A 19,115-nucleotide genomic window follows, 5' to 3' on the forward strand; every position below is an offset into this window, starting at 1 on the left:
GTTAGATGAGCACCTTGCCGGGGTCATCTGACCCCGGTGCTCTTTCCTGCCAAGGCAGGGGGTCGGACTAGATGATCTACCTAGGTCCCTTCTGACTCTAGCTACTATGATACTAATCAAAGACAGGCTGTGGATAGAAAGCATATATACATTCAATAATAGTGCAGATATGACCACACTAACTTATTTTACTGCTGGTCCCATTAGTATCAGCCTGGCTATATAAGGTCTACATTTAATAAGTCTACTTTGCACACCCTAATAATCCAGGCAAAAATAGATTAATATTATCTGCATATGGCATTTGGGAAGAAGGTAGACGCCAACATGCTTCCAATGCTTTGCTCATGAGAATATCTGCCAGCACTCTGTCAACCTAATGGGAAGCCAGGAGTGGAATTCTTTAAAATCAAGCTGGCAAACCTTGGGAATAGCTCCACTGAAATCAAAGGAATTACTTTAGATTTATATTGATGTTACTTAGATGAGAATTTAGTCCATAAAGTTTATTCTATCATTTAGTGCAGAAACGACTGTGGTGTTCATACATTTTAACTTTCAGATTTTCAGTTAGTTCTTTAGTCTGGCAGCTGTGACTCTTAAAGTTCCACTGAAACTATAGCTATCTGCTACAAATATAATATTTCCCTGAGCAAGATGTGCATATTCCAGATAAGCAACCGCATAGGCTTTCATTCAAATTATCACCTTTGGTTTACTACCAAATAACTATCTCAACAGAAAGAAAATGTTAACAAAACAGATGTACAGATTCCAGAGTGTGGAATGGAGAACAAGGGCATCTATCTGCCTTTCCAATCTTGTGCTTCCCAATGTAACTGTGAGGAAGGTATCTATGGATTTTATGTTCTTTTCATCATATTTTTAGCACCATGGTTATGAAGCAGGAAATTGCTTTTGAAATTTAGAAGTGAAACACCAGCTTGACTAATAAAAAGACCACACACCAAAAAGTGTGGATTGCCAAATGACATAAATATAAGTTAGCCTGCATAACAATGATCAAGCAGTGGTTCAATAATTAAGCACTGCACAATGGGCAGTATTCTAATCTACTATTACATTTTTCCTAACTCAAGAGTGATGCATCATCAGTGATGTGCCATCAGTGAACACATGTAGCATTAGGCACTAAAGGCTCAGAAAGGATCACATTCAGTAAGCCTGTTGCATCACTTAGTATTATGATGTGCCTTAATCCTCTTTTCAAGCAGCCCAATTCAACAGCTCCCAACTTGGGAAAATGAATTCTTCCTCAAATTAATATTTCTCCCTATTTCCTGACAATGAAAATTTTTTCTAAGCACTTAAAATAGATTTACTTATTTACAGTTATGCAGGCTACTCATAGCAAATAGTTATTAAGGCTGCTCATAGCTGCTCATAGCAAATGGCATTGACAAAAGAAGTATCTTGGGCTCAGGGCACTCTTTCCTTAAAATAAATTCTCCTTCTCTTTGTATTTGCTGTTGTCTGTAAAAAAAATTTAGATTTAGAAGTTTTCTTAAAATGAACATAAACAAAAAGGCCCAGAAAATAGTATATGTTAAAAATACAAACAAACAAAATATATATACGGTTATTTGTATCATTTAATTAAAATGATTGCTAATGAATACATTGAAATTTTGAATTATAAATAAAATAATGCTATACTGGAAAGTGTTCTGTTGATAAAAAAGAAAGCGTTAGTTTCTACAGTCGGACAGGTAAGGGCTGCCACAGGAATTTTTTGCAACTGACTGATTATTCACTTCTTCCCAACCAAGCTTTTTAATGGATTACTGCATACTACATTTTGCACTGTTTACAATATGTTTTCAATTACTGCACTCTAGACTAGTTCCTAATGCACAGCATATGCCTTTGGCAGGATTCTTTGTCTTTCTGAAGCATGTGTTAGATTTGAAATGTAGACACTGACCCATTTTCCATGAAAATTTTTCTAGCCAGCAGGCTTCTGAAAACTGGTATTTATGATACAGAAATGACACTGAGTGGTACAGAAATGCTTGTAAATGAAGGTTTATGGCCTAATTTTTTAACAAGATTATGCCATGTTCAACTCTTTCATGTCATTGTTTTTCTTTACTTTTCCTTGCATAAAGTACTTAAACTCAGCTCAGTTTTTGGCATGCATCGCTGCGCCCTAGGGATTACAGGAATCCCAAGGGTCTTAGATTTAATAAACTACCTTTGGAACATATTTGTCCTCTTATGTAATAAGTAAAGATGGGTTCAAACCACAAGGTACCTGGATCCAGAATTTGCAGTTGGCCTCCCTATAGTTAGCCAAAGCAAATCCCTGGATTTGAAGAGCCCTTTGAACTCTGAGAAAGCTCAGTGGAAGAACAACGTACTGTGACTCAGACTATTGGTATAAAAAAGTATTTTGTTTATGTAAATCAATATCTGTAAACACAGGCAGATCCAGGATTTACTTAAGGGTGGGCACAATACCAGTCCTCAGACTGTAGGGTCTGGGGATGAAGCACAGCTGGAGCCCCCTGGCCAGCTTGGGACAACAGGGAACCAGGTAGAGAGCAGGCACAGGAAGCTGAGGCAGGGGAAGTGGGGAAGGACTTGCTCCAGAGCTCCCTCCACCCCTGAAGCAATAGCGGTAGAAGGCAAATGTGTCCCCATGGATTTTGCCCTGTCTGTAAATTCTGTGCTTAATTCCTATACTACTTTGTCTTTTTAGGACAAGAGAATTTTCAAAATGAAAATTGCTAATATCCCCTGAGCAGTTTTGGTCCTCTTTTGCCTCTACTGGTACCACTATCATCATTTACAGTCTTTTAGGAGCTTTTTTCCCACATTGGCAATCCTTTATTCTTTGTCTTTCTAGCTTCTTTTCTTCTTCTGACTGCTAGTCAGTACTTTGCCACCTGTCCAAACCTAAACCCTCTGCCTTCAAGCCAAGTGCACTGTGTACAGACCTAACGCAGTAAGTAAGGGAGTCAGTACCTTTTCTGCTTGTGCAAGGTCAGCCTCCAGACTGCTATTCCATGTATTCTGCTAGTCCTTTTCTGCCGGGATGTACTAATCTGGCTGCACCCCGCTAACACTGAACCTGCTGAAGCAGTCAATAGGGGAGCATCCGATTTGGAAGGACATTACTGAGACGCAAAAAAGGGGTTTTAATGCCAGAAGTCTTACTCTTTCAATTTCTTTGTAAGTAGGGATGCTATCCTGAAAACTCCTATTGCCAATACCAAGAAGGGGACTGTAGTACCTTGAGTCAGCTGCCTTCAGGCATCAAACCAAGTTTGGCTTAGGAGCCTGGTATTGCCTCCGCCATGTCAAGTAGGACTAAATTCCACACAAGAAGTGACTTCCAGCACTGATCACCTTTTCTGGAATGGGAGTGATTAAAGAAATTAATTGTTGACCACCCCCCACCCCACCCCCACCGAGTCTTCTACATCAGCCATTCTCAGCCTTTTGCACCTTACATCCCACCAACCATTTTTTCAAAATACCCTTGTCCCACCATGATAAAAACAAAACCCCGCTTTTGCACTGTTCAAGATATCTGTTGATACATCTATTTTAAGTGTAAAAAACTGATTTTTTCAATCTGGTGATGTGTTGAAGTCCCACCTACATGGTCTTTGTGTTGAGAAACACTGTTCTAAATCACAGCGCATGCGCCTGATCAACTCAAACAGGCTGGTTGATCTGGTGCTTTGTCTCAGACATCTCTTAGGTCTGGCAAAGATTCTTTAGGGTAGCAATACCCATGGTTGCAGACGTAGGAGTACCAAGGTCCTTCATAATGTTGTTACTAATTAGTGACACTGAATCACCAGTCCTGGCCTTTTTGCTGATACCACCAGGATCTCAGAGACTGTTCATAAAAGAAACCACAACACAGATCCTGATAAGCAGTACCTCTGCTGTGTATCATGCCCCCATGGAATCATGTCCCTTTATGCCCTTCCTGAAACAACCAAGCTGAGCAAATAGTACCAGCTTCCCAGCATAACACTGATGGCCTGTCACCTACCAGGAGCAAAGGTCTGGAGGATTACCTCAGTAAACAGTACTCAGCTGGCCATGAGTGATCACTCAGTTTTCAAGTCTTTATTGTGTTGATGGTAGTCCTGACCAATAGAGCTGTTTGACACCAATCAAAACAATAAATGCTTCCAGATCAGAGCGAGTACTCTCTGAAATGTTTTCCTCAGCCCCTGGCCTCAAGATCTTTTCTATGCTTTTCAGCATTGCCAGCAAGTATTGGATCACATACACATTGCATCTGTTCACACAGTTGCCAGACTTACTTTCCCACAATGTAAGATTAGCTCTCCATCCAGATTTGTACCTTGATTGTTTGGAAGTTGCCTGGCTGAACGTAATAGATTTTTCTGTATGTGTCCAAGAGATCCCATTATGGAGCAGGAAGCTCTACAGGAGGGTTTTCCAACTTCTGAGTGGCTGGCAGCCACAGCCCACACAGCCACATGCCATGAGGGGCCCCCTCCCGATTGGGCCCCCCACTGCATAATGATGGTGCCTCTGGACCCACTCAAACTCTCTGGCCCCAGGCTTCCTCTGGCCTGTGCACTGCACCACACCGCCACATCCCCAGGAACAAGGACAGGCAGCAGAAAATAGGGGAGGGAAGGGGAGCCCAGAGACTCTGGCAGCAGAAGCAAAAGAATGATCAGGAAAGTTGAACATGAACCAAGAGCCTGGGGGTAGGGCAGATTAACTCCTTGGGGACCACATGTAGCTCATGGCTGCCAGTTGGACAACCCCACTCTACAGGTTGCTCTGTAGAGCAGAGCAGAAGTACTGATGCCCTTCCTGCTTTTTTGTTCTCCTCCCCTTGTAAAGCAATGTCTGTTTCTGGTAGCAGATAGCAGCAGCTGCTGCCAAAGCTTATACACATTGCTTCAGTGCCAATCCATTCAAAAGCTGAAGTCTGGGAAGTGCAGTCTGGGAAGGCATCAGCTGCTAAATAGACCATGAAAGTACAGGAATGTCACACTTGCTGTCAGACAGCTGCCAAGCAGTGGCACCCTGAAGAAGTGGCTAAACTCTGTCTGCAGAATCAGGAATTTCTGCCATGGCAGTGCAGGTTTGAGTGTTACCTTAAGCCATTTAAATTTTATCCCCATTTTCTCTTCTCTTTTCTTTGTCCTTGTGACAAACCCATCCACAGAGGCTGTTCCAGAGCCCTGAGTTTCTCTCCACTGAGCTCCTACTTGTCCTAAAGAACAAACCCAGGTTGCTCTGGGATAACTCCTTACCCCCTCAAACCTCAACTCCACTGCCTTTACACTGGACTCTGCAGCTTCAGTAAGGGAATATCTACCAGCCCTATGTGGGCATCCCATTAGGCTGCGGAAGACATGTTCTTACCCTCTCCTCTGGCTACACCATAGCCCTCCTGAGAGACCTGCCAGTGTTTTTCAAGATCAGCTTACTGCTGATACTATCAACCCTGGCAGCCGGGGTCTCAGAACCATCTCCAGCTTGGGGAAAATTCAGAAGACCAAGCATATCCCACAGCCAACTTCCTAAATCACTTCCAACCACCCCCGCCCCACCCCCCAACATTATTCTAATTACTCACAAGTCACCAGAATCCTCTAGAAAATTCTGGTCTGCCTGAGGTGCCTGAAGCCCCACTGGCTAAAGGACCATTTCTCTTTGTTGCCTCCAAGGTGGTATTGATTCCCCCATTGCAGGCAGACACTGCCCTGGGATGCCCAACCCAGTAATGTTGTCTTCTGCCTGTGTCTGGGAGTGGCACTTGTCTTTCAGTATGCATGTCTCAGTCTGTTGGCTGAACCATGCCCAAAATTATAAATATATACAAAGACAAATGTATACAGTGGGGAAAATGTAAATAGATACAGCATGACATGGGCTTTCCAACAAGACCACATGTGCCATATCAATACAATAAAACACAGGAAAACCTCCACAATGTGCTATGACACCCCAAAACAAAATGGGCTCATGACAGCCATCTTCTTCTTTCTGGTACCCTTCCCATCCTCCTGCTTTCTAGTATGGTTCTGGAGCTGCCCTCAGCATGTGACTTTTTCTCCTCCCTTTGCTTTGCTTTGCCTGCTCCCCTTTGTTTCTCATCACACTCTTTGCTTGGTTTTCTCCTCTTCTTGGAATCTTCTTACTTTATGATTAATTTCATTTTTTTTCTGGTCCCTTTCCCCTTCCTTTCCTTTTCACTCTTTGGTCCCTTGCCTCCTGCCTCTCCCTTTAATTTCCTTTTCCCTTTCCTCCTACATTTTTTTTGTACCACCTTCTCTTATAGCCAGATCTAAAATTCATTTAGTCAATGGAAACCCCTTCCCCCCACCCCCCGTTGATTTCAGTGGGATTTAGTTTAGCTTGTCTGTGCTGATTTTCCATATTCTCTCCATGTTTCTCTTTCCCCTAATCCTTTTCTTTTCCCCCATTTTTATTTTAGCCTCTTCAAATTGTACTAGCCCTGGACATGGCCTGTCGTGGCATCTCTTTCCTTCCTGAGCTGACTGGGCATGTTAATTAACTCACCGCCCAAAGGTCAGAGATTTGCAAAGCACCTTTGCAGCCTGCGACAATTGTATTGCAATCACAATATACTTAAACAGTGATTTCCCCAAGCAACTTAAATGCAAAGAAAACAGTAATGTGGAAATCACAAAATCTTGCCATTATTTTGCACCCAATATTTTCCAGTAGCATGGGCTAGACATCCTTGAACTTACACAAATGTATATATACAGCAAAACATCCTTTGCTCAAAGGCAGAAATCACTGATGTCATTGTTGTTTTGCATTGTCATTGTTCCAGCATGGCTTGTGAATGGTACAATGCTGGGGCGGATGCAGCATTCATGAGCCACCTGCTACCTAGAGGTATGTAGAAAAAATATTTAAAACTGTGTCTCTGTCCAAATCACCAAATTTCTCTAAGTCGATTCAGAGAGTTCTGATTTGATTCAGGGAGATTAAACGGTCCTCTAATTTGATTCAGATTCAGAGATTTGGCCACCAAATTGGGCCAAATCTCCACCAGATCACATCAGGAACTGAAGCTTTGCACAGCCCTACCTGTAACTATCTTAAGTGTGGTTATAAAGAGGATGGAGCTAAACTGTTCTGAGTGTTGACAGATGACAGAACAAGGAACAATGGTCTCAAGTTGCAGCAAGAAAGATTTAGATTGGATATTAGGAAAAACTTTCTCACTAGGAGGGTGGTAAAGCACTGGAACAGGATACCTAGAGAGGTAGTGCAGTCTCCATCCTTGGAGGTTTTTAAGGCCTGGCTTGACAAAGCCCTGGATGGGATGATCTAGTTGGGGATGGTCCTGTTTTGGTCAGGGGGTTGGACTAGATGACCTCCTGTGGTCCCTTCCAACCCTAATTTTTTATAATTCTATGATTCTAAGATGCCTCTCAGCAGGAAGAAAGAACACTTCTTACCTATAATACAGTCACAGGCTGGGATAAACTGTCATAGTTCTATTGCATTTAAGTGATTAAATCTGGGACAGTTAACAGCATCTGAGGATCTGCCTGCCAGATCACTTGTGTGTTCTTTTCACAATTAAATTCCTAATTTCAGGCTATGATGTGCGTTATACTTAGGACACAAATTTCAGAGCCATTAAGCTACCTCAGAAGGAGGAGACAAGTACCTACTTGTTCATAAGAGACAAGGGCAGGTAACTGATTTAAGGTTTAATTAGTCTAGTTGTTTTGTCTTCTATTTCCCAGTTATGTGGAATAATCTAGTGCCAAATTATAAACTTTTCACTGTCATGGGTGAGCAATTATTCACATGATCAATCCAGTTGACTTCAATGGTTGTAAGGGGTGAAATCACTGAAGTGAGTGGCAAAATTCCCATTAATTTCAATGGGAGTCCTTAATTTATGCCAGGATTTTGCTTAAAGTAAATGAGCAGTTCTTACTCTGTACAAAATGACAAATACACATATCTTCACAAGATGTAGGTGCCAGCATTTGGTATTCTCCCTTATGTTTTCCCACTGGTCTGAAAGACTGATTATACATTAATATTAAACAAGATATTCCTTCTATTGTTCAATATGAAGAACAGTCCTCCCAGCCCCCAACTCCTACACACACACATGCATTGCTTTGACTTGCATTTGTTTAGAGGCTGTCTCATTTTCAAAGTCTTTTCTGGCTTAGAAACTGGAGGCAGTTCAAACTAAAGGAATGTGTCTCCAGGATGGTAGAGTCATGTGGTGAAGCTAGTAAAAGTAAAACAACGTGTGGGTATGGGGAAAGCATGTGCAGTAGGATTAATGATTATATCTCAATTAAACCACAAGCTAAATGGAATTTTCTTCCTTTGGGGATGCTTTCATTTTTTTCCTAGGCAAATTTTACAAGCCTTTTGTGGAAAAGTTTTGCAAACACTGTTAATAGGCTTTATTTAGTTCATCCCTACGTAGATATGTCTACTTGCCCTTAGGCTCTTTCCCCTCCGTTTCATTAATCAGGACTCCATTTTCTTAAAAAAGAAAAAAAAACAAGTACTAATAGAGTTCAGAAGGAAAAAATGCTTTAACAACAATTCAATAGTAGAACATCAATTACCTCTGCCTTTTAAAGCTGTTAGGATTGCCTATTTTCAATTATTTACACGTTAGAGAGATTTAGGAAAAAAGAAGTTAATTTCATTGAGCAGTGCTCTTTATACATAGATTTAAAAACAAAAATAATGCAGAATTATAACATTTTATATGAATGTTCTTAGCTATTTTACTCCAAATCTTTCCATTAACTCCTTTGAGTTCTTTGTCAGCATATTTGCCTTCATAGGTATTCATATATGTATTGCTTCCTTCCACGCCTGAAACCCAGCTTCATCACTGTAATATCTAAAATGAACATCTAAATCATCAAACAACACAGGATAAGATTCTGAAATTAATTTAAGCTCTTTAAAATAAATCTTTCTTATGTTCTCATGCACATTAGTACTCATCATAGCATGTGAGAGAAACTCTATGGGCATCCAGACAAGTGTGCATGTGCAGTGCCTGGCACCACCGACCAGTAAGCCACACATGCTGCACCATGCTGCTGTCTAGCAGCACAGCAGGGTTTTTTGACATTGGGAGATCCCAGTGTCAAAAAAACTGCACCAAAAAAAGCAAGGCAGCACATGTGGCAGCAGCGTTTGCCATAAAACTAGAACCTGACTTTGGCTGCCAGCCAGGCTCCACACACCTGAATTGCTACCACTGGCACCCCAGGATGCCCCAAAGACCCCAGGCAAGGCTGCTGGGGCCAACCAAGATGCTGGACTCAGCCTTCCCTACCCCATCCAGGGCAATTTCCCACATGCCAGAGAGTATGTGCATGGGCTTTACCTGGGGACAAGCAGTACTGGCACAACTACATGCCACTTGCTATTTGTCCCTGAGGAAACACAATATATTTTGCTTATCTGGATGCACCCTGTGATTGTGACTAATGACATTTAGCCAAATAGCCAATAGAAAAATAACCAATTTGCTAAACTAGATGACAAAAGGAAAAAATGTAAGTAGCCCTCAGTCCTTTATACCCATGAAGAGGAACATCAGGGTAACAGTCAAGTAGTTACCCTCTCAAAACAGTCTTAGCTCTAAATTTTTTTGTTTTGGGGCTTCATTTAGCAAGGTGCTTAAGAGCCTAACTTTAAGCTCATGTGAATGAACTTTGAGTTCATGTGAATGAACTCAGTGAGGTCAATGCTTCGTAGTATAACCAAGTTGGGGAGAGGGACAACTGAGGCACTAGCCCTAGGCACCGACTTGGAAGGCGTGTGCTTGCCTAAGTTGTGTGTTTAAGTACCTTGCTAAGTCAGGGCCTAGTATCACAGTGATATTAAATCTTATCTTTTTAAGTTTCCTTTGAATGTTACAATGGTATTGTGTGCACTGGAAGTACCCAGCAACTATTAACATTCCTACTTTGGCGTCAACAAGAGCAGAATTAGAGAGACTGAGTTAGTTTGAAATTATCTCAACTTTTATTAGTAGAGCATGCTCTTGGAACCTCTTCATATGGATCATTTGTTGTATCTAGTACATTGCTAATGGATATTGTTGGAGGAGTCTCCAGATGGAGTTATTTAATTGAAAAAAGAGGTAGAGAATCTGATCCTGTGCTTTAGCCAAAATTCCCTATGATTTAGAGGGTCAGTTTGTCCATAGTAAGCTCAAGGAAAGTAATTGAACCCCAAATCCAATAGATTTTTGTCTTTGAAGGGATTTGGACTCCCTCAGTCTTTGATTCAGTGACATATTTTATACTCTTTTGGAAATGTGTTGCCAGGACTGAAGTATTGGCAGAGCAAGAAGCTCCTTTAGTCATATGTTTGTAGAGCTCCTGGTATGGTGAGGCCCAGCCTGGGAGGCTTGTAGGTGCTATCATTATGCAAATGCTTTATCATAATAATGCAGTATCCCACTTTACTGCAACATCTTTTTCTGATTGTGGATACGAGAGCAGGGGACCTTTCCACCTTTCCTACATCAGTCATGTACTCCCAGCAGAATTCTGTATATATAAAAGCCTTATATATAAAAGTCTGTCTGTCTGTCCATATTGCTTTATTCACACTCTGATTGGCTGACTGAAGCAACCAATCAGGGTGCTCCAAGAGCATTTGGACAGGAGGCAGCAGCACAATGGAGTGCTACCATGACAGCGGGGACAGAGGGGACAGAGTGGGGGGCGAGGCCAGTAACACAGGTCACTCCCCTCCCTCCCCCCAGCCCTGCTGCTTGCAGATAGCAGCGACAGAGCACAGGGCCAGACACAGGGGGGGAGGATACACTGATCTGGAGGCAGATCCCGCCTCACCACTGCATCACGGTGGGTAATGGGACTGTGTGAGAAGTGGGCCAGGGATGGATGCAGGCCTCCATCGCCACCTACCCACTCCTCCCCATGACAGCAGGGACTGAGGGCCCGGAGGCAGCGCTGGCCTCGCCCCTCCTGTTCTGGTGCGTGGGGGTGGGGGATAATGCACAGGGCTGGAGACAGATCCAGCCTTGCCATGGCATCCAACAGATGCAAAAGGAAAATAAAAAAAACACAAGCACAAAAAAACACAACACTGGCCCTGGCCCTGGCCCTGGTCCTTAGAGGCAGAGGAGGATGATGAGGACAGACTGGCAAGGCAGACTACTGCCATGATGGCAGGGAACAGATAGGACGGAAGTGGGGGGGCAATGCCAGCAGTGGACAGGGTGGGGAGCCCCAGAGGCAGAGTGGTGGCAGCATGGGGCATTGGGTGATGGCACTCCGTTTCCCACCCCTCCCACCCCCAGTCATTCTTGACACGAATTGGCTAGTCCATTAATAGTGAAGTTCCTGCTAAATACTGAAGAACAGGATAGTAGGGAAAATTCTGAAGTGCTGTGGGGAGAGGATAGAGTTGGGTGGGATTTGACCTAAAACACTGTTATCTTTCCCAAAATACTGTTGGCTAGGTAATACACCCCTTCTCGCTGAGAATAGCACTCATGCACAGTCCTATTGAGTACAGTTAGTTACCTACTAAAATGAATGGATTTCTCACAGGTGAGCATTTATGCAAATAGCCCTTCTAAAACCACTACATCTACTTGAAACAAGTGGCTTACCAGGGTGAATACAGGCTCTACTGTCTAGCCTTGGGTTGTTGGTGGATACAAAAGCCTGAATCAGTATGGGCATTGCTCTAATAAAATCTGTTTTATTTTCATGTGTAGGGATCTGTGGGTTTACCTGGAGAAACTGGACCAGCTGGAAATCCTGGTGAAAAGGTAAGTTATAGCACTGTGATATATTCAGCAATATTAACCACTTTGTGGAACTATATGTTGATAATAGGTAATTTAGTGATTACTGAGATATAACTAGTATTCTAATAGAGATGTAACACCTATCCAACTTGTGGCACCTTGAACTTTATTTTATAAAGAAATTTAAGGTTGTGTCTTTGATATAGTTAGAAGAGATATTTTTCATTCCCAAGTGCTTGCTTTATTACCCACTGCATTAAGTCTACTCTGAGTTTATTACTTGTTTTAATCAAGTGGCCATTGGCCACTTAGAATGTAGACACAGTAAAAATCTCTGAAGCAGGATAGTACTTGTATTTAGTCTAATTAGTCTATTCCACAGTAAATGTTTCATGTAGACATGCCCAGTATGGAGTGCACACACCATCAGCTAGCCTGGTGGTCCTCAAGCTTTTTAGGTTCAAGGCACCCCGTGTTAGGTTTAAGGCACTTCTCCAAAAATGCCAACTGTTAGTTTTCACTCATTTTTTGATTATGGGAAAACAATACAGCAATCTTTCTACTGCAAAGAGCAAAGAAAGATTACAACCGGTCAGAATTTTTTAATCCTATGGTTTTTTTATTTGAAATCAATGGTTTTATCTTATGAATCGTGTTTGTACAACTAATAGGGCTAACACTTTGTGGCACCCCACATCACCCTTGAAAGGATGTCAAGGCACCCCAGGGTGCCATGGATCCAGGTTGAGAATCACGGAGCTAGCTCAACCTGTATACCTACAATAGGCTCTATGACCAGGGTGGTGAGGGAGTCTCTTTACCCTGAGTAAAGCTGTTGCCCTGGGATATAATTAGCTAGGGGAATAGATATATGATTAGGATCCAGATGTAATTTACACCAGTGGAGATTTACTCCTCACTTTGAGTGACTTATACTGATTTAAAGCTGTATATCATGCATCTGCCCCACTTTTACCACTTATTTATTTCATAATGTGTCATGTATCCATACCCTTTGTTCTGAAGTTGACAGAGAAGTGGAACACTATTACTTGGCAGTAAGCATTTAATAACATTTCTGAGCTAGTTTCTAAATACAGTTAAATAAATAAGTATGGTAAAACTTAGAAGAGACTCTTTTAAGAAAAAAGATGAAAAACAAGAAACTTTTACTTGACTGGATGTCAGTTTCAGCTATAATAAAACATAATAGACTGTCAAAATGATCAACGCCATCCACATTTCCACCCTGCAGGGATAAATTATTTCCCTTTGGTTCATAGCTGGAATTTAAGAGGATGTTATTGGAAAAAATCCTGTTCTATGACTACATTATAATTTCCATTAAAATACGATATATTTATTTTCAGTTTACATTATCAGGGAATGGAAATATGTAGCATGAAAATATCAGTGGTCAAAACTTAAATTTAGAAAAGTCATAGAAGGCTTTAATTGTAACTGTTTGCCTAGATATGATATCAAAGACGTTTTTTAAATTTGTGGACACTTCCTAATTATACTCAGACAAGATTATTTTTAGATACTGTTGCTGAACGAAGAAGAAATGTAGCAAAATAAAATTAATCTATCTGCAAAGGGAAATAAACTTCTTAGTGACAGAATAATGATTTCCATGACTATGCTGTTCCTTTATGCTTTTCTGATGTCATAATTTATGGTATCAAACTGTACTATGAAGTACCGTATACATCTGTATAAAAATATATGGTTTGAGCTAGTATTATTTATTACTTTTAATATTTTTTTCCTACCCGGGTTGCTTAGCAGTCCCAAAAACACTCCCCAACTTAATCACTCATCTTCCTACTCCTTGCTAATTCCAAAATATCAATTGTAAAGGCAGCAAGGACCTTGTATCTGTGATCTGAAATTGCCCCAGAGAAGCTGGTGCTCCCTGCTCTCTGTTTTTGCCTTCCTTTTTCTGCTGTCCACGTTACAAGAACTCTAAGGACTGAAGATAACTTCCCACTCTACATCCAGAAGGAAATTGCCTAGATATCTGTCTGTTTATTTTTTTCAATTGTTTGTTAAAGGGGGAGCGGGGCAGCCCAGGACCAGTGGGCCCTCCTGGAGAGAAAGGTGTCATGGTAAGCAATAAGTGAGGTACAGTTAGATTTATCTTACTTAGGGTAGGAAAACATACTTTTCAGCCACTTTATTAGTGATGGTTGGGTGGGGACGGAGAGCAGACTCTTACATCTGAATCACTCTGATTTTAACCCTGAATGAAACCAGGCTAAAGTTGGAGTGGTTTTGCTAGACTTGTATTGCATAGAATCACACAGATGTAACAGTTACATCTTAACAGTTCATATCAGTATCCTTTAATGTGATACAACTGGTATATCTGTCTATTTGCAGTATTTACAATGGAACTTTCCTTCCCTCAAAGTAATTAATTTTGGCCATTGTAACACTGGAAAGTAGTTTTTGTGATGTATTCAGGGGCAGATCCAAGGGGAGTGCAAGGGCACGGATGCACCCCCTTTTCAGTCAACCACAGTGGGGAAGCAGCAGCCAGGGACTTTATTAAGCTCCTGAAGCAAGTAAGAATTCCCCCTTCCCTTCCTCTCCATGCTCTGCAGCAAGTCCTGTCCTCTCCCCTCCCATACCTTCCCATACTTGCCACCACCACCACCACTATCTCAGGCTGTGGCAGTGGGGTGGGAGGGAACTCCAAAGCCACTTCTGCCCTCTCCAGCTCTCTGGTGTGGAGCTGGGTTCAGCCAGGGACAGCAGCAGCACTAGGCGGGTTTAGCCTTCTTATCCAGTCCCCCTGGGTGTTCTTTCCCAGCTTGGGAGCATGCTCAGGGGAAAAGAACCTAGCTGCTGCCACTGCTGTCTCTTACCAAGCCTGGGTTCACATGCAGCCTAGCAGGAGCAGCTTAGGAGCCCTTGCCCTACCACCCTGGGTCAGCAGGCTTCAGCAGCATTGAAGGTGGGGAGGGCAAGGGAGGGGAGGGAACATGCTGTTGAGCATGGAGGGGAAGGGAAGGGGGAAGGAAGACTTTTAAGAGCCGTATATCCACTTATTCATTATAAGTGTTATAAGCCTTACTTGAGCCTTACCCTGTTACAAGCTTGGGTTCAAGCAGATTCTCAGGAGACGGAAGCAAAGTTATATTCATTTTCCCATTTTCCAAAGGATCTTCCCATCTCCAACCTGGCTTTGAAAAGGCACTAGTTAACATATGAACATGTGCCTGCTTCCAAGGGCTGTAATGGTCCAGTAATACATAGAAAATATTTATAGGCTTTTCATTTGTTCTTTGTAAGAAGAACAGAGAGAATTGGAGGTAACATGCATTGCATTACTACATGACATCTCCCTCTCCCCTGGGTTTAATGATCTTTAACAAACAACACTAAACTGTTCTTCACAGAAACAACTGATAGTAACTGTTGTAGGAGGTCATAGTCCACCGAGAAGAGGCAGCCTTTCAATCCTTGGGATGAATTTGAAACTCAAGACCAGAGAGCTTGAAACTAGCTCTTTCATTCAGAAAGAAGATGGTGCAGAGCACTGGAGTAGCATATTAGTGGGCTAATAGATTTTGTATCAGCTGTTCTAAACTAGTTATGCTGTCTCTGAGAGGTACCACACTGAATCATCTCTAGCACAGCCTGGAAATGTACACACTCCTAGAGCTGTGCCTGATCACACCTTGGCAAGTACATTTTCTCTATTACAGTTTTAGTGGAGATGGTTTTAACAAACATCACCTCCAAAGCCACCATTTTGGACTCAACAGACTGGGCTTCTGGGTAGCATTTTTCTTAGCTAGTATACAAACTGGTGGACTATTAATGTTAGTGATGAGGAAAATTTTTTTTAAATGTTAGAGAACCCAGCGTATCACTTCATACATTTAATTATATATTGGTGTACATCTTCTTTCTATATACAAAATGTTTGGGGAAAGAACTGCCAAATACTGGGTTTTTTTTATGCTCTCAGAAAATTAAATGGTGGCACATTCCAGACAATTTAGATAGGAGTTACTCAGTCCCTTTTCTATACTTTTATTTTAGGGTTATCCAGGACCTCCTGGTGGCCCTGGGCCTGTAGGGCCACAAGGACTGCCTGTAAGTATAGAAGAATGGTTTACTTTCACATTAAAATGTTAATTTTATGGGTGATCAATTCATTATGTTTTTGTTATTAATCATTAACTTGACTAACTATCCTTATTTGCATGTGTCCAAGTGTTTATGAGGGATGGAAAATGAAGAAGCACCCAAAAACACCAAAAGGGTTTGTTCTGTTTGCTGGCCCCAAGTCTTATTTCTTACGTAGACCAGCTCACTAAAAAAAGATGCATTATGCACAATGATTACACTGAATCTCCTTTGTTAATACAATTTCTAAGTAGAATACAGTGCTTTTGTATTATGCTAGCTAAGTTATGAACTAACTGATGGCACTGTTAGGAAGAATATATCAAAATGAGAACATCACATTACTATTTCTTCCCCAGAACCATGGCACAATGTACCATTAAGCCTATCTTATTGGACAAGATATATTGAGATGATATGATTGAATGTGGACCTTGAATAAGAAATATTTTTAGGGCTGTCAGTTAATCATGATTAATGCCTGCAATTAGCACATTAATTTGATTGTGCATTAATTTTTTAATGTGCATTAATTGCTGCTGATGACGCATTAATCACTGCTCTCCCCTCACTGCTGCATGCTTGCCTGTGTGCTGTGGGGGAAGCAGCCTCTCTCCCCTTGCTGCTGCCTGGACACACACCCCACACACACACCACACACACGGCAGAGTCCTGGGAGCAGACTCAGCAGCTGGATTCAGGTAAGTGTATGGTGGGGGTGGGCAGGGGTTGGAGGGCCAGGTCTTGGGAATGAATTAGGGTTTGTATATGTGTGTACATCCAAAGGTATTTATAATAAATTGGGATTCTATTATTGTTTAACTGTGTGGTTAAAATTGTGATTAGTTACAACTATTTTTTACATTAATTACATTTTTTTAAGCATTCAACAGCCCTAAATATTTTGTTTTGTATTGTCTTTATTGAATTACTATAACAGTAGACATGTATTCTATAACAGCCCTCTTACTGTTTCTGGAGGTCCTTTCATAGACGATGTTCAGTAACAAACTGATTTAATACTTAGGGTCCTTCAGGCGCAAGAGGACCTCCTGGGCTACAGGGACCTAAAGGAAGAAGAGTAAGTAATGTATTGTTGTTGTATCTAAAGTAGTGGTCAGTATATGAATCTGATTTCTGAAGTCCCTGCATTATTTCTTATGAATTGTCTTCGGTTAGAAGGTATCAGTTACCCATATTGACTCAGGTCATTTTAATTGAAAATCTGACACATGATACATGTACCTCTGTATAAGATACAAGTTGAGTTCCAGTTCTGCTTATACTGAAGTAAGTTGGTGTTTTGCTATTCACTAATTGAAAACCCAATCCAGGCAATGAGAGCCTTCTCATTAATTTGAATGAGTTTTGCGTAAGGTCCAAGACACAAAATCAGTTCCAAATAAAGCAGTTAAACTGTAACATTACATGGCATGTTAACTCTTTTCTTTAAAAACTAGTTAATGTTTTTTCTTGGCCTTGGCCATGCATCCCCATTCAGTTAGCAGTTAGCACCCATCAGGAAACAAATGGTACCCTGAAGAACTGGGTTCTTTTTGAGATGTAAAGTCTAGTATAAATTTGCCTAGAGTGTATTTCATAGCTGGAGGTTTAATTTATGTTCCAATGCTGGCTGTAAAGTATCTAGCTTTTGGTAACAGTTGCAGTGAAAACAAGCTGGCACAGACTTCAGCTTGAACTTCAACCTGGGATAACAACCTGTGTACCCAGACCACCTAGTAGTATACACACTAAGGACTGTGCCGCTATATCTTCACTCCTATCATTATCCAAGCTAGCTAGAGTTGAAGTAGTATTGGTAATATGCTTTTCAATGTAGTATAGGCATGCTTCTATATGTTTAAAACATTTCTAAAATTGGTTTTGCATAAGTCTTGAATCCTTTTCTGTCGAGCAGATTTTTGTAACAGAAACTAAAAAGAGGTTGTAGTTCACACAGTTAATGTCTATGCTCCATTATGTAATTTTTTCTTTAAACTGTCATTGTCAATATTTTTTTTTCCATAGATATGTTTATATAATTTATTTTACACATGCCATAAAAATGTTTTTCACTTGTGTTGGAGGAAAATAAATGTTTAAGAAATTTAATACCTAAATGCATGCATATATATATTTGGAGATATATATAAATATATATCCAAATAAGAGAATTTTCCACTGGAGAAGATTAGGGTCAGTCAATTTGATGTAAATTATAAATGTTCTCTCAGTATATTGGCTATAACCTTTTTATCCTGCTAAGTGGCCAAAGAATGTACCATTCTTCAAAAGAGAAACTTGATATCTTGCCAAGAATAATCTTCCTATGTCTGAATAAATCTGTTAATTGATTCTGGATTCTGCATTCATGGTACAAACATATTTGGACCATTTGTGAAATGAAGCTTGTAAAATGTATAATCTCTTCTAAAAAGTAGCATTGTAGTACTGAACTAAACTGTATCATGAAGAACCTTTCAGTTGAAGATGCCATCCCACTGGCTTTTTCTTACTTTAGGTACAATATAACTCATTCCAGGCTTTTACATTTAAATACGTGAAGCAGAGTTGGAATACATACCCATGTCCATTTAAAACGCTTTACGCTAGCCTAAAATACCTTTGCAATAATCAGATGTTCTTTTATAGTGTTTCCTAAGGTTACCCTATGTCCAGGTTTTCCTGGACATGTCCACTTTTTGGGTCCTCCCATCTCCATCCGGGTGCTTTTTAAAAATATCAACAAACATCCAGGATTTTGCTCTGCCTCTGCTCAGCATCGAGTTTTTCCCAACACTTCCCAGCTTATCCTGTCAAGGAGCTGCTTGGGGCTGGGGAGAGCAGGGAAATGCAATTGGAGACAGGGGCATCATGTGTGTCTGCACATGTGCACCAGCTGCTGCAAGCAAGTAAGTCTATGGGAAGTGGAGGTTGGAGAGCCAGGGCTTGGGACTCTGAGAGGGGGAGTGGGGTGTGTGTGTGTGTGTGGATGGATGGGTGTGCAAGGGGGGCAGGTGCCTGCTGGCACTGGGGCTGCAGCAGGGGGGGAAGAGGAAATAGGTGCCTGCCTCTCTGGTAGGGGAAGGGGGCAGGGGGATTCCTTGGAGTGGTAGCAGGGAGCTGTGTGGGCAGCAGGGCTGGGGGGCAGGAGTGAGGGGCACTGGCAAGGCTG

General features: G+C 41.4%; 1 protein-coding gene across 2 annotated transcripts in view; it reads left to right on the top strand.

The window, feature by feature from the left end:
- The window catches only part of COL24A1 (collagen type XXIV alpha 1 chain), a 271,129-nt gene that overhangs the window by 165,005 nt on the left and 87,009 nt on the right, over positions 1–19,115 (top strand). For both annotated transcript variants that reach the window (XM_019531158.1, XM_019531159.1), the window contains 4 exons: positions 11,765–11,818; positions 13,855–13,908; positions 15,854–15,907; positions 16,968–17,021. In XM_019531158.1, the coding sequence (XP_019386703.1) occupies positions 11,765–11,818; positions 13,855–13,908; positions 15,854–15,907; positions 16,968–17,021 (216 nt within the window). The remainder of the gene's footprint in view (positions 1–11,764; positions 11,819–13,854; positions 13,909–15,853; positions 15,908–16,967; positions 17,022–19,115) is intronic.

Source organism: Crocodylus porosus, unplaced genomic scaffold, assembly GCF_001723895.1.
Source record: "Crocodylus porosus isolate Cpor-Errol unplaced genomic scaffold, CroPor_comp1, whole genome shotgun sequence".
Classification (NCBI taxonomy): Eukaryota; Metazoa; Chordata; order Crocodylia; family Crocodylidae; genus Crocodylus; species Crocodylus porosus.